Source organism: Fringilla coelebs, assembly GCF_963513975.1.
Source record: "Fringilla coelebs genome assembly, chromosome: 1".
In the NCBI taxonomy this organism is placed as follows: domain Eukaryota; kingdom Metazoa; phylum Chordata; class Aves; order Passeriformes; family Fringillidae; genus Fringilla; species Fringilla coelebs.
In genome coordinates, this window is record NC_140028.1 from 119,719,355 (window position 1) to 119,735,530 (window position 16,176).

The 16,176-nt window shown below is 47.8% G+C and overlaps 1 protein-coding gene across 1 annotated transcript; it reads left to right on the forward strand.

Annotated features, from left to right (window-relative positions):
* The first annotated feature begins 1,526 nt into the window (after positions 1 to 1,526).
* Positions 1,527 to 3,924, forward strand: HOXA4 (homeobox A4). Its single transcript, XM_084203327.1, has 2 exons — positions 1,527 to 2,139; positions 2,693 to 3,924. The coding sequence occupies exons 1-2, from the start codon at positions 1,554 to 1,556 to the stop codon at positions 3,019 to 3,021; spliced, it is 915 nt and encodes a 304-aa protein (XP_084059453.1). The 5' UTR covers positions 1,527 to 1,553; the 3' UTR covers positions 3,022 to 3,924.
* The last annotated feature ends 12,252 nt before the right edge of the window (positions 3,925 to 16,176 follow it).

Here is a 16,176-nt window from a genome sequence, read left to right on the forward strand (position 1 = left end):
GATCTAAACTGTATCATATTTACGCTTGATATATTAGAAGTATTTTCCCATACCAGCAGATGAGATTTAGCCACTCAGCAATTATATTCTCTAAGGGTGTGGTAAATATTTCTGTCTGTTTATATTCTTTCCTGTACAGATGAAAAAATAATCTGAAAAAGTTCGCGCCTACTCCAAATGTGGCAGACTAGCTGATGTTCAATAAGTACTTTTTTTCCCCTTAGAATAAGAGCGTAATTAGTTTAACCATCAAATTTCAATTACCTAAGGTCAGGGCGGTTGCCTCGTTTCCCCCTGAGCTGCAAATACCGTTAACAGTCTCCGTTTTGGCAACGTAGAAGTGCCCGAGTGCCCTCTCCCTCCTACACCGGGGTTTGCGAGCTACTGCTGCAAAGGCGCTAGAGATTTCTTATGGAAGTGAAAATTTAAAATAAACCCTAGACGAGGCACGCCAAACCAACGGACTTAAATTCGTAGTTCAGAAAGCTCTGCTCCGCGGGGAGGGATGCTCACAGTGAGCCCTGTAATCGCCGGTAGGAAGTGTTTGATACCATGGTGTCCGTCTTCTCCTCTCCCTTCCCCCTCTGTTCCCCGTTATTTTCAGGCTCGCTCTATGCCTCACACCCCGCAAGCCCCTCGAGGACTCTGCTCGGCCTCCCCGCGACCTTCGTTCTAACTTTTCCTCCAATTAACCCAGCTTCAAAGGGGCAAAAGGCTGTCCCTGGAGCTCGCGGCCGCCCGCGGTCCGCAGCGGCGGGGCTCTGGGGACAGAGCCTGGAGGGGGCCCGGTGGCCTGTGCCCGACAGCCGCTGCCGCCCTCTGCCTGCGCGCAGCCCCGGCGTTCGGAGATGGGCTTGTTTAAAAGGATTGTGCAACGCCTTGTGCAATGCCTGCCTCCCTCTGGATCGCGCAGCTGGGCTGCGCTCCGCTTCCTCGCCCTGCTTCCTACACTCTCCCACGGGAGAACGAAGACACAAAAAGTGCTGGGGCGGGCGGAGCGGGTGGGAGACTGTCAAAGCCGGATTAGTTTTATCTCGCTTGACACCGCGACTGCTGGACGCGGCCCGGGCCGGCGGGCGGGAGGAGCCGGGGATGCTGGTGAGGAGCGGACGCGGGGCGCTCCCTCCCCAGGCAGCCGCCGCCCGTGGGGGAGGCGCGGTCCCCGCGAAGGGTCCGCGGGCGCGGAGCTGCCCTGCGGCCGCTCGTCCCTCTTCCATTTCCTGATCCGGGGTCCGCGGCCCCGCGCGGTAATTGGCGCTGGCGGTCAGGTGGTGGCGGGGCGGCGGGGGGTGCGGGTGTGTGTGTGCGCGGGTGTGTGTTTGTGTGTGTTGTAGGCGCTCCAGGGGTGGGAAGAGAGGAAGGGAGGGGAGTGCAGCGGGGAAGGGGGGGGGGGAAGGGCTGGAGGCCCAAACTTTGGCAGCGGCAGCACTTGACAGCAGCGGGAGGGGGAGAGGGAGGGAAGGGAGGGAAGGGGGGGGGGAAGGGGAGGGGCCTCGCCGAGCCAGAAAAACGACAACGCGAGAAAAATTAGTATTTTTGCACTTCACAAATTAATGACCATGAGTTCGTTTTTGATAAACTCCAACTACATCGAGCCCAAATTCCCTCCCTGCGAGGAATACACGCAGCACAGCGGCAGCGCCGGCAGCTCCGCCAGCTACCACCCGCACCACTCGCACCCGCACGCCCCGCCGCCGCCGCCGCCTCCGCCGCACCTGCACGCCGCGCACCCGGGCCCGGCGCTGCCAGAATACTTCCCGCGGCCGCGCCGGGAACCGGGCTACCAGGCTCCCGCGGCGCCGCCGGGGCCGCCGGGGCCGCCTCCCGAGGCGCTCTACCCCGCGCAGGCACCCTCCTACCCTCAGGCGCCCTACAGCTACAGCAGCGCCGGCAGCGCCGCCCCGGGCCCCGAGCAGCCGCCCCCGGGCGCCTCGCCGCCGCCGCCCGCCAAGGGCCACCCCGGCCCGCCCCAGCCCCTGCTCCCAGGCCATGCCCTGCAGCGCCGCTGCGAAGCAGCCCCCGCCGCCGGGGCCGGCACCGGGCCCGCCTGTTCGCTGCTGCCCGACAAGAGCCTGCCCGGGTTGAAGGGGAAGGAGCCGGTGGTCTACCCCTGGATGAAGAAGATCCATGTGAGCACGGGTGAGTTGCCCTTGCCAGGGGGAGGTGGGGATGCGCCTGCAGAGGAGGGAAGGGGGGAGGGTGCTCCCGGGACCGGGATGGGTCGTTGCGTGTGTGGCTTTTTTTTCCCCCTCCTTCTCCCTCCGCGTTTCCTAATAGTAGAGGAAGGAAAAAAAAAAAAAAAATCAAGGAAAAAAAGAAAAAGAAAAAAAAGAAAAAAAAAAAAAGAAAAAAAGTGAGAAACCTTTTGTATCCGGGGTCCTTTATCAAAAGATTTACGAGACGCCAAACTGTTAGGGCAGTAATTATAGCCCCCATAAATTTAATTGCCCTGCAGTGGCTCTGGGCCATGTGTCTTTGAAGCTTTTCTTCTAACCCAAATGCCCATCACCATTTTTTATTGCTCCTCGATTGTCCCCACTGTCGATAGGCTGGGAAACAATTTTTCTTGCCGTTTATGTATCTTATGTGAACCCGGTGTCAAGTTATTATATAATGATTATGTTCCATCCCTTCCCCTCTCCTTCTTTCCTCTCCGCGTGTGTATGTGTGTGCCTGTGTGTGCACGTTTCAGTCAATCCCAATTACAACGGAGGGGAGCCCAAGAGGTCTCGCACTGCCTACACCAGACAGCAGGTCCTGGAGCTGGAGAAGGAGTTTCACTTCAACCGCTACCTGACCAGAAGGCGACGCATCGAGATCGCGCACACCCTCTGCCTCTCCGAGCGCCAGGTCAAAATCTGGTTCCAGAACAGGCGCATGAAGTGGAAGAAAGACCATAAACTGCCTAACACAAAGATGCGCTCCTCGAACCAGTCCACACTGAGCCAGCAGTCCAAAGCACAGACACAGGGCCACCCCCATCCGCTCGATGGGGCTACACCCAACGCAGCTGCGCTATAAATACGGTTTTGGTTTGAGTCTTTTTGGTCTTTTTTTGTTTGGTTGCCTTTTTTTTTTTTTTTTTTTTTTTGTCGTTGTTGTTGTTGTTGGTTTTTTTTAATATATATATATATATACTTATCTATTGGGGTTTTCATGCTGCCTCGAGGTGGAGGCTGGCCTTTTGGACCAAACTGTGTAAAACAAAACAGGAGCAGAAAAGGAAGACGAGACGTGTCCAAGAACGGGCACATGTTTAAACCAAAACCCGGACGATTGTCTACATTGTATATAGATAATGGTTCCATGCCCATCATTTTTTTCTATTTATGGAAACACTCTCTTGCCCTCGGTGTAAGAGAGGGATGGATGCTGTCATGGACGAATTCTCTGTACCTAAGACGGACTCTTTTTTTTTTTTTTTTTTTTTTTAGGGAACACGTTAAAATAAAAAAACATTTAAAACAAAGCAAAGAGCTCGTGAGACACTTGTGTAAGGCATTGACTTGAATAGCGCTGTTTTGTGGTGTGTTCATGGATTTCTCTGTGTGTGCTTGTGTTTGTGATGGTGCACAGGCACGTATACACACACAGACCAACATGGGAGAACGAACACGTCCACAAGAGGTTAAAGACTTATGAAAAAGTCCCCTTACTCTGTCTAAAGGAAAATGTTTTATGTATCAAAGGTAACTTAACTGGTTTTAAGTGTAGCCCCCTCAGTAGCTGTGATCTATTAGTTTTTCTCCACATTCCCTATTGCATTTATTTAAAGAAATATTGCTATAAAGGCTGTTGCTGTCTTCATATTTGGCACCGTCTAAATAGTTTGGGTCCATGTACAATTTGTGGATTTTTGGTGTAATGTATAACAGTGCCAAATGCTAGTAATAAAGATTATTCTGTACAAAAGAATTAAACGCTTGAAACACAAGTCCGCTACGTGCTGTTTCATCCACCTTGTGCTTGGCTGGTGTTGGCATCAGGAATGGAAAACAACAGTTTAATGCATTGTTTTGACTTGGATTCATCTTGTCAATAAGGTAATGGTTATTTTAAATTTGGTGAAAAACCTCCTGACTCCTATTCGCCTGGCTGGGAAAAAATGAGTTGCAGGACGAGGAAAGGTCTTGCTTCATGGTATAGGTGAGTGGTGCTCTCTTTAGCTGACTTAGACAGAATGAGTCTGACTCCACCGCTGGCCGTGCGACTGTTTTCAGCTGCCTGACAAGAGAAACTGTGCTTCTTCTGGGAGCCAATAAGCTCCCATGCCGTGATAACACTTTAAATCTTTAGCCAGTCGTGGTTTATTCACTTATTTTCGCCTGATTATGATTTCTTAGCTGGCTAGCGCTGTTTAAGGGGAATACATGAAAGGTAACCTAAAATTTCTTTTTAAGCTGCCTTTTCTGTTTCTATTTCCTTTTTCTTTTTTGTTTTTGTTTTAAGATTATTTCAAAATATGTTGAGAAAACCTTGGTAGACACATGAATTTGGATACAACTCATGAGGCTTTTTTGATTGAGATTGTCACAACTACTGTGGCAAAATGGGATTCAGCTGGTTCCAGCTCAGGCTGTACATCTTCCTGCTTCCAGGCAGCTAAGGAGCTCAGGCAAAGCAGAACTGCTTACAGACCGCCCCTGCTTGGGGCTTTCACAACACGGTGTAGCACTGAGCTGGGTAGGAAAAGTCTTGGAAAGGAGCTCAAGTGCTACTAAATCTTCCAGGGAAGACCTGAAGGCCACTAGTTATTCATTTACTCACCCAAATACATACAAGATGGATTCTTGGAATCAGTGCTTGTCTTCATTTAAGTGGGGCCACCAGGGCCAGGGGGCATCATCATCCCTGGTTGAGGTAGCACCAGGCTCCAAAGGTTTTGCCAGCATCCCTGCCTAGCCACGGAATATGTACCATCCCAGAGGAAAATGTAACGTGCCACTGGCAGAACACGTTCAGCATCAGGAAGGTGGCAGCGGTAAACACCCTCAGCAAACACGGCTGTCCCCATACCTGACCAAGGAGCAGGCCTGAAAAGCGCACTTCTGCTCACATATTACTGTTTACTAAATCCTGACTCGAGAGTTGTCTCCTTATAAAGGGGAAAAAAATATAGCTGTGTGTCAGGTAACTGCTATCCACAAATGTGTAACTCTTCATTTGGTTTATTGCTTGAGAATCCCTTAACGTGCTTAGAGCCAAAATTAGCACAACTGAGCAAAATTCCAGCTGAAATGTATTAACTGGCAGTGCAGGATTTCTTTGGTGTGCAGCCTCTGCGTATAAACCTGGTTTGCTCCCATTGTAAAGAGAAATGAAATCACGCTGCAAATAGCAATTTTAGCGAGAATCATTAATCACCTCCTACAATAAATACTTCTTTGTAATTCAACAGCGGTTCTGAAAGGCATTCTCTTGGAAAAGTCTGTGAAGACGCAGAGGATTTTCCTGGGGAAAAAAAAAAAGTGGTCATGTGTAAAGACACAGCATCTTGGCTGTCTCCTAAAAAAATGTACATTCTCTTGCTGGAGATTGAACTGCGGACTGCAAAATACCCCATGGCCGATTATCATCGTTTAAGGTAAATTCTCCTTCCTTCTCTTCCCCTTCTGCCTGTGCTGGGAGCAGAATGCTGCTCCCGGGCTGGAAGCCCTCTGCTCCCCGTCCAATACCTCCCGTCTTTACAATAACCTCAAAAATTACATCGTCCTGTTTAAATTCTCGCATTGTGCTCCCTTTGCTAAGGCAACCAGGAGTTCACCGAGAGGACAAATTTTCTATCCCATTAATTGTTTTTTTTAGAGAAGCAGACTGACCCTTCAAACCCTTGACCTTTAAAGACAGTATTCTTTTTAATCCGGCACTTGGACCTAAATGTCTCTTCCCCCCTCCCTCTCTCTCGCTCTCCCGGTGTCTCTCACACACGGATTTATCTGCTCCGGCCACAAAGGCGAGCGCAGCTCAAAACGCTGGAAGTGGAAGTGTGTCAATATTTCAAAGAAAGACCAAATCACCTCGGAGTCAATTTGCTGTCAGCAGGGAACGCCACTCGGTTAACCCCGGCACCCACCTCCCCTCCACCCACTAAGAAAAATACTCCTCTTCCGAGATCCCCATCCTCGTTTCTCCTGCAAGCTCTTGCTATACCTGGTGTTTCATTACAGGAGGAGCTGAACTGTGACAAGCGCCTTGTGGTATTTAATAACTAGGGCCATCCTGCACCGGGGGATTACGCAATGCTAGGATTTTTTTTTATTTATTTTTTCCTTTTCTTTTCTTTTTTTCTTTTTTCTTTTTTCTTTTTTCTTTTATTTTTTTCCCCTAGGGTTCTTGCAGTCCCAGGTTTCTTGTCCTGTGTTTGTAAACGAGGAAGGGGCGGGGGGAGCCCTCACACGGGCGGAGATCCCGACAGGCTTGCGGTGAAACTCCAGCTCTCCCGGCCCCCCCGCCTGGCGTCGGGGCCGCGTTCGGGCAGCCCGGGCTCTCCCGCCGTTCCCGCACCTCCGCCCGAGCCGGGCGGGCGGCGCGGCCGCGGGACCGGCGCGTCACGTCCCCGAGGAGGCGGAGGCTCTGCCCGTGCCCGCAGCCGCAGGGCCCGGCCGGGCCGCGGCGGGGTGGGACCCCGGGGTGTCGCCCCAGGGCTGTCCCCTCCTGCGCGGGCGCCCAGGCCCGGCCCACGCGGGTGCCGGCGGGGTCGGGGCTCCCCGCGTGGGCAGGGGAAGCTCCGCGGCCGCCTCCCTCCGGCCCCGGGCAGCCCTGCTGGCTCCGCCCGGGCCCGCGGACGGGCAGCACTCACCCGTGGAAGACGGCCCGTGCAATGCCGCCCCGATGCTCTCCCGTCCCCCTGCCAGCAGCGCAGAGCCCCCTCCCCGCTGCGGACAATGACGATTTGGGTTCAACTGATTCATTTGGAGTGGAAGGGAGGAGGAGGGTGTACGGCTGCCCCGGCTCGCCGTGCGGTACGGGACAAACCCTTGTTAATAATGCCCCAGAGCTCTCTCTGGAAACTGAGGAGCTGTCAAAGGCGGTGGAGATTAGGGGACCCAAGTACGAGCATCCCTGCGCTAGCAGATAAAGGTGTTGCGTCTGTTCTGGGGGAGATATTGAAATTTTAATCTTTAGGGTCACGTGACTCATTAAATAATTAATGCAGATAGTCAGGAATGGATCTGTGGCCGTCAGTCCTCACTAGGAGTGATTCTCTCAGAAGTGAAACTCAACTCCTTGTTACTGGAGTTTGTTTTTCTTTCTTTCTTTCTTTCTTTTTTTTTTTTTTTTTTCCCTTTAAAAAACCCCCACCTGATTTATCTTGAAAGATTCTAAACTTCTTAAGCAAGCAATAGGGTCTGTGTTGGTAAGTAGGTAGTGTGTATTTCTAGCTTGATGACTTTAATTGTTTGTGCTTGCTTTGTCTGCTGAGCATTTGCTTAACAAGTTTAATATTTAGAAATGTTAAATCTTTGTTTTAGCTGCCTTGTGGTCACATTATGGCTTTTGGTGATTAAGTGTTACGGAGGCAAACACACTTGATAATGTTCTAATTCACACTGTGGAAGGCTGGGTGCCACAGTGCAGGAGGACCTGCTTTGTTCAATTTTCCTGGCGTTAATAAATCACCGTCTCTTAATACATGGCCAAAAAAGCAATGGAAAGGCAGTGAGCATTGCAAAGGAAAAGTCATGGGCGAATTTCTCTATGACTCATTAGTCTGAACGATTTATGTACGAACTTTGAGTGCCGCAATGAATATTAGAGCTTGGGATAACAACAAATTAAAAAAAAAAGAAAGAAAAAAAAAGTCATAGTTTTTGTAACGTGCTTTATTGCTACTATAGCAACTCTTTCAAGAAACAGCATACTTTAAAGGACCGTGGCAGTGTAAAATATGGTAGCGTGACCTAATAGCTCCAAAATAAATAACAGAAAGTCGCTGGCACCATTTTCAGATACACGCTCCATATTTAACACGAGTGGGACAACCCCGTCACGACACGCTTGATCGATGATTATTGCTGTTTGTAACATGATTATTGATTAGGGATCAAAACGGCTAAGGTACGACTTTGAGGCTAAAATGCCGGGGGGGTTCCCCCTGTGCTGAAGCCGAGTGGAAGGAAAGGTAGAGCTAAGGATAAACCCAGGAAGCAGCGCCCGGGCTCTGTGATTGCAGTTCGAACTTTCCATTTTCTTTTGTGTTTGCCAGTAGATTTTAACAGTCAGCGCTCGCAAATTTATGAGACAGCAATAAACAGTTTAGTAGGCTATTATTGCATGATTTTATGTAGACTGGAGTTCAACACCAAATTTAAAATTATTAGCCTAATTATGGAACTACTAAATTACCAAAGCAAAGTATCTGCTCGAAAAGTTGTCCCAAGACAGACTTAATATTTCCAGGGCTCAGATAACACCCTTCAGCAAGAACGGTGTTATTTAATTATTAGCATTTACATTTATTGACGATTGTATGATGCGTTAGATGAGTTTTATTAGCAAGACGGAATACAGATGTAAAATATTAATTCATATGTAAAAGGGATTCAGTAAGTGGCATGCAAATAACCTGACTATTGTCTTTTTGGACCAGCTATACTGTTTATTTTAGGGGAAAAGAAGCAGCCCAGTTTTTTCCCCTCCGTCAATGGCTTTCATAGATGTCGGCTTTTTCGTTGCTGTTTTTTTTTTTTTTTCCTCTCTGTGTGTGTTGTGTTGGCGGATTTTTTTTTTTTTTTTTTTTACCATTTGGGCCCGATCCCGCTTCGCTGAGGTCAATTGTTAGTCTCTTAGTGAGCTTGTGGTGGCAGGATTGGGCCCCGGCTAACCGTTTGAATAAAAGCCCAACCACAATACGCCCCGCATTTAAACTGGAATCCTTTCCGAGTTTTATTCAGCAGAGATGAACACCACGACTTGTGTTTAATGTCTGTTCTTGATTAAATGATCCTAAACAAAGGTTTCCCAGAGGAAAATAAAGCAGACATTCATGTAACAAGAGTTAGGAATGACAATATTTCCAAACACTTGGAGACAGAAGGCATAGCTGTCTACAGGGAAAAAAAAAATAAGGAAAAAACCCCAACCAAAACAACCGCACGCTTTTATTTCTCAGCTCCCCGTGCTCTTCACCCGGGTGGGAATCCACGCTCCTCGCGGGAGCCCGAGCCCGCACCATCCCCGCCCGCCCCTCTCCGGGCTCTCCCAGCGCACCCGGCAAACCATGTATTGCCAATGAAGGAGCAAAATACCTCCCCCTGCACTCCCCGGTAAGGCACTGTTTGTTGCTTGTTTACAGGGAGCCCCGAAACGAAGCCGCTGGGCCGGGGCGGTGGAAGAAGCTGGGAGCGCCTCTGCCCAACCCTGCGCAGCTGGAGGAGGTAAGAGCCGGGCAGCGGCCGCTGCTTTTGCGCCGGTGGCGGCTGTAAGAATGCGATTTGCCTGGTACCTGCATGAAGAACAAGACTGCCGGAATGAGATTTTGTTGTTGTTGCGATAAATATTTAACCTAGCTGGAATTTTTTTTTTTTCTGGATTGGCTCTATTCATCTTCCGTGGGTGGTGAATGCGCGTGTCTGGGCAGACAAAGAAGTGTACGGGACCTGAGTGATCGCCATCCTTATAAAGGCATTGGGGACAGGAAGGATGCAAAGTCATCTGAAGAGCGAAAGAGTTAGAGAATTTCTTTGTCCGTTCTTAGCTCCTTCCGAAATCAAAGGCAGCAGGCGAGGGAGAGAGGGTTTGAGCCAGTTCGGTATTGAATGGCTGCTTATCGCGGCTTGTCTGTTCGCCTCCTCCTCGAGGAGTTCCGCAGCCAGTCCTGGAAACGAGAAGTGCATGTGGGGATGTTAGAAAACCTGATTTTTTTCTGCGTGCATACGACAGAATGGTTCGCGAATAAATTTCGGGTATTTGTCCGTCCTGGCCTGCTTTGCACTGAGTGGAGGTCGGTGTCTGGTGGTTCGGAGTTGCTGAAGTCCTTGGTGTGCTTGGTCCTCTGGCAGGAGAAAAGAAATGCTTTCCCTAGTGACAAATTTTTTTTTTATGCCGGCCGTCGAGAGGGGAGGATTAAATAGAATTAGCTCAAATTCCTGCTAGATTTACCTGCTCCTTTTTGGATGTTGATGTACAATTAGTGTATTTTACTACCTTTTAAAAGCGGCCATAAATTACAGGACTACAAGGGCTCTTTGTGTTGGCTTAATGAGCTGCTTAAATCTTAACTACAAAAAGGCGCTGCAAATGTCTATTCACGCTTGCGTTCGGAAATTGAAAGCGAAAACACGGTACGAAGGAACCTTCCTCCGGTGGCATGTACCCACAGCATTGCGGGCAGAGATATTTGGGATTCCTTAGCGGACCCAACACCGGCAGACTCAGCTGACTCTGAGCAGAACTTCTCTCACAAGGGCACATTCGATAACGCTGCTCTTTTTATCTACTTGGGAATGATCAAAGACCAACTTTATCAGGCGCACGGATGTAGGTAAACAGCTCTGCACCCCAGCAGATTGCAAATCTTTCGAGGTAGCGAGGAAATAAGTACTTATATCGTACGGGTGATTCGCATTTCATCTCCACATGGGAGTGATAGGCACACCTCTTACCGACTGGCATAAAAGTAAACTTGAAGCACAGTAAAAATTCTAACTCCAATTATATTGAAGGTAACTTCAAATAGCATTAATGCTCAGATTGGCTTTTAATGCCAGAACTGGCACAAAGGGTCTCCGTTAATGAAGGCACGTTATGAACTCAGATCTGTTTGTTGTTACTGAGGCTGGAATTCAAACTCAGCTCCAAGGCATGTGTATAAAGCACAGAAAAATCAGTAGTACACCTACTGATAAACTCCACATTTTTTTCTACTAGAAACACTCTTTCGGGTCTCCAAATCATCAAGGTAAACAACGTTGAGTGTCCAGGAACAGGAACAAAGCAAGAAATGGGGTGGCGAGGGAAGTCTAGCGCTTGCGACTCGCAGCATCATTTGAATTTGCATCTGAAACCACGTAATCACGCTACTAGGGCAAAGAAAACTTTCTCCAAATTCGGCGGAAAGAATAATTTTCAGCTGCAATTCAGGACAGCACAAAGTTAGGCAGACTCCCCCTTTTGCCTTCCCAAAGCACACTCTGTGAAAGGTATTCACACGTCAAGAAGTTACTTTTCTTAAGAATTAATTAGTTTCCCCACTATATACACCAAGTTAATTGTTAAACAGTAGTTTTAGGATTAACTTGACCATTAATACCAATAAAGATGTTCACAGAAACAAGGTTTTGAAGCCAATAGCCACAGCTAGCGTTAAGGCATTTCAGATGACTTATGATTGTGATTTATTGCTTTTGTAGTTTCTATTTGCTCAAGACTGTAACTTCTAAAGCCATCTTTCTACTTTTGACGCAAAGCAGTCGATAACTTTTTACAACAGCCCCAAGAAAGACTTGCTTCGCTTTTTTCAACATCTGCTCCATTCCCCATTAATTTCAGTTTCATTGTTGCAGAAGAACTTCTCTGTGTGTTTCCTCTATGGGATGCAAACGCACCAAATTTAAAAGAGCCGTGAATCCACCTCAAGCGAATATCGGCCTTGGCTTACAATAACTATGAGAGCTGTGGAGTTACCAGGCAAGCTGATAGTTACAGACTCGGGAATGTCCAGTGTGCCTGATGCCCCCTCTTTTTTGGGGCATTTGTAGTTTTTATTCCAGTTCCTAGTGAGGGATAATATATGTATACCCTGGTACTAGCTTAGTCACTTCCATGTGAAAAATTGCAAAGTTTTCTCCTGCTGTAACGTCCCGCTGACTTTGCTGCCATGCCACTACTGTACACTGTTACCAATGGGTTTACATTCTAGTGGCCCACTTTTACAATTCAGGAGAGAGTATAATAAGGCTTGACACTAACAAACCTTGCACTAACACAAAAAGTCATCTTTAAAAAGAAATCTCCTTCCATTCTGTTCAATGAAGTGTAGGTGAAACAGAGGTGATACGTAGTTAGCTTCTTTGAGCTCATGGGAGATGGTGGAAAGATTTGGGCGAGGGTGTATACGTGATGATGCACAATGCTGGAGCCACAGAACTGAACCAGGAGCACGGTAAAAGCGAGAACTATCTGATTTACTTTGGCTCCTTCCAGAAAAGTTGTGTGAGTGGAGGGTTTCTTTTGTTTGTTTAGCTTATTGTGTCAATAGCACAAGTTAAACAATCTTACAGGGAAGATGTGATGGGTTCACACACAGGCGAAGCTGCCTGGCTCAGGGGCCACATACAACTTTGTTTTTTTCTTTTTTCCTTAATTTTTTCCCCTTAGGCAAAGAACTCCCCCTCCCCAATTTTTTTTTCCCTTTTCCAACGCTAGAAACCTATAATTTTGTGCATCACTCAAACTAGCTGTATAGGAAATGCGTAAGCACAGGTTTAACAGCAAGGTCCCAAAAGATTTTGCAAAATTCAGAGGCACGCCAGTGAAGGAAGGTGTATTCTTCATAGTGTGTTACGAGGACAAAAATCAACTAGCCTCTTAGAAGAGACTCTTTTTTGCCTTTGTCAGGTAATTATAGGTCTTTTTAGTTTCTACAGGAGCCCTGATGTAGCGTGTGGGAGTTGAGCAAGCCCTGTACAATGGCAGGGTAGAGGGAGCTGGGGGTGGGGGGAAGGCTGGTAATCGTCCCGTTTAGAAGGGGGCTGGAAATAATAGCATTAAGATTTGGGCTTTCTTCGGGGCTTGCAGAGGACATACGACGCGGAGCAGAGTGCCGGGCCTCGGGAGCAAACGCCGGTTAATTAGGCTAAGTATCAAAGTGCAGCGTTATAAGAATTCCTCTTACCTTCCAATGGGTTTTGTGTAAAGAAATATTGGTGTGGGAGGAAAGAGAATCGGACCAATCTTCCCCCATAGTCATCTGCATCTCTTAGATTTTTTTTTCCCCTCCCTTAAAACTCTTCTTTAACATATTGGGTTAAGGCTTTAAAAAGCGAAGGCTCGCGCTAAGAAACCCTGTTCCTTCAATGATTCCCTATTTCAAATAAAAGGATTTAAGTTGACGTATGACCACGTGAGCACATAATACAGCGCATTATTGTGGCATTTGGAGTGGAGACCCGGTCTGGCTCCGTCTGCGATTACGCTTTTCCAGTTTCTGTTCAGAGCAAGCACTGCTTTCTATTATTTTTTTTTCCTCCTGCCCCCATCACCGTCCCCACAAGAGCTGGCCATTTCGCTGACAGCTTTCGTTCCTTATGGAAAGGTTATTGTCGAGCCGAGAGGACGAAATGCTTCGTTAGAAAGGATGGATTTTATTTTAAGGTATTTCCGTTGATTGTTCATTTATGTGGTGAGTTATTGCTGTTCGAGGCAAAGGTCAGTAGCAGAGGCTGGAGTGAGTGCGTGTGTGTGCGTGCGGGTGTGTGTGCACCCGGAGCCAGGCTGCTTCCCCCTTTGTTTCAATTTGCTGTGGTAAATATTCAACTCTACCCTTGCAGCGAGCAGAGCAGGCAGAGTTTGCTTCTTTATTTATTTTTCTCCATAGAGATCCCACACTGCTGCTGATGGCCAGCTGCCTCCGCTACAGCCCCTCGATTGCCATTTTACCATTATTTATGACCGGCTGGAGATAGGAAGCCTCTTTTATTGTCGTGTTTGAATATTTCCCCCCTTAATTTTATTCTATTATTTTATTTGTGTGTTTGTGTGTTTATTTATTTATGTATTTGGGCAAGTAGGAGAAAGCGATGTGGGGGGTGTGTGATGCTCCTCTGTCGGGGTCGTGCTCGAGTGTGCGGCGGCGGTTGTTGTTTTATGGGTGTTTGTTCGGCCGCTGCCGCTCCGTAAATCGATGACTGTGCGATCGTGCTGCCATTTTATTTATGATGCTTTAGTGGTACTTTGTTTATTGTACGAGGAGCGCTGCATGAGTGCTCAGCTCTATGGCAAAGCTTCCCCTTCCCAAATGAGCCAAGGCGCTCCTCTTTATTTCTCCGCGGTGAGAAGGAGCTGAACCAAGAGCCAGCCACGGCTTCTAACAATAAATCAGCCTTGAAAATGTGGGGGCTTATTCTGCCTCTCTGCATGGGGATTTGGAAAGAGAGAATTAAAAGGAGAGAAGTGGAAAGTATCTTCTAGGAGAACAGATACTAGCTTTAAATTAATATCCATACCGTCGCATACATAAATATAGATATATCCATATATAAAAATATATAAGTATTTGTGTATACTTATCAATGCGAATGCATAGATATAAATGCACTTTAAATGACAAAAATGAAAGATTACTTGGCTATCCAAAGAGGGAAAAATGCTAAATGAAACCCTGTTTCCCCGGTCTGCCCCGGCTTTGGGAAAGGTTGGAGCCCTGGGACCCGCTTTCCTCCAGTTCGTTCTATGCCTCTCGCTTATTCCTGTTGAGCCATTTTGCGTCCAGTTACGCGCTGTTTGTAAATGCTCGTCTTCTAAGGGGTCAGAAAAAGAGGGAGAGAGGGAGAAAAGTGAAAGATGAGAAAAACTTCGCTGAGAGCACCAGAAGAAAGGGTTATTTCCACTCGGAGCTATTCGCGGCCATTCTGCAGGGACCTTCAGGGTGATGTTTGGGATGTGCTATAAAGAGCATGTTTCCCTGCTCTTTAAAGCGGCTCTCGAAGCAGAACTGACCCAAATAAATTTTATTTCCCCTTCTCGCCACACTGAAGCACTTCTCTCTCTTCAGCAAGAGAAGGAGAGCTCTTTTGCTCCCATCTGTGTCTAAAAGCCAACATTGGCGTTGCCGTATTTTGAAATGAGCCAAAATGTGCCTCAAAAATAAAATCCAAGCTTTAATTGCAGCTAAATTACTTGGCAGTCTTTCCTCTGATTTATGACCCAGTTTGGATGCATATTGACCCAGTTAAAACACTCATAAATAATACAGTCCTGCTCTAGAGTAAAAGAAAGCAAGAAGAGTTCTGGAGGAAAGGGGGATTTCGGCGAGTTGTTTAAATAACTTCAGTCTGTTGAGCAAATAGCAAAGAGTGCGTTGCCTCTCTAGTGTTAGAAAATATAAACAACAATTTAGATTGACCACGGCTTGCTTCGATTGTCCAGTCCTTCTCTAATTCAGCTGATATCCCCTTCTAACTCTCTAACGTCTTGGACAAGCACCACTTCCAGGACTGGCCCTCTTCTCCCTCAACTCCCTGCCTTGCTATTTCATCTCTAAGAGATCCCCCAGAAGCAACCCTGAATTATGGTGCTGCTTGCTTCCATTTCGGGGCATCCAAGGACAAGGCGCTTTACAGGCATTATTTTATTCGGAAAATAGTAATTCGGGAAGGTGGGGGGAGGGAGGGGAGGGAGTGCCACGAAGTGGGACTCTTCGGGGAGAAAAGGCAGGTCATTTCTGACTCAGAAATCAGCCCCAAACACTGCCCGTCCCCCCCGTCCCCCCCCCCCCCGAGCTGAGCCCTATCTCTCTCCGTGGAATGGAGCAGAAAGAAAATATTCGGCCTCTGGGAGGGAAACACAGATAAAAGCAGCGGGGATCTGTGCGTTGGGACACTTATCCCGACATCATAGGAGACATAAAAAAAAATAATCATCTTCTCATGTTTAAAATTACCTCTTTAGGGGGGGGGGGGCATGGGGAAATGGGACTAATTGGAGAAATCTCGCAAAATACTCTTTGCAGGCAGTAAGATGAATGGAAGAAACGCTTCCATATTCCTATGAACCACTTCGGTTCTCACGATTAAAGTCCTTACATATCCTTTCATTTTTAAAAAAACTCCCCCCACTTCCCGTTCCCCGTTCTTAAATACAGACATTTAGTCAGAAAATCCCGCTGCAGATGGCTCCCAAGTTGAAACGCGCTCTTAGGAAAAACTCGCCCGGCTTTCGGCGGGGCCCCCCAAAGCGGCAGGCTCCCCGGTGTCCGCAGGTTTCGGCAGTCCCCATCTTTCCTCTCCCTGTCCAAATCCTCCTCGCCAGTCCGGGGGGCTCCGTCGGGGCGCAGCGCTGCCTCTCAGTATTTGGCCCGGCAAGTGGGCGAATGGCAGATCAGCAGTTTCAGAAGAAAGTGTGGGGTTGATTATTGACTAAAAAGACTTTTTTTTTTTCTTCCAAAGCAACATTCACAGGATTGTTTGAAGCAAAACGCATACGAAGGATTTTTGCCTCTTCTCTCCTCCTACGCTG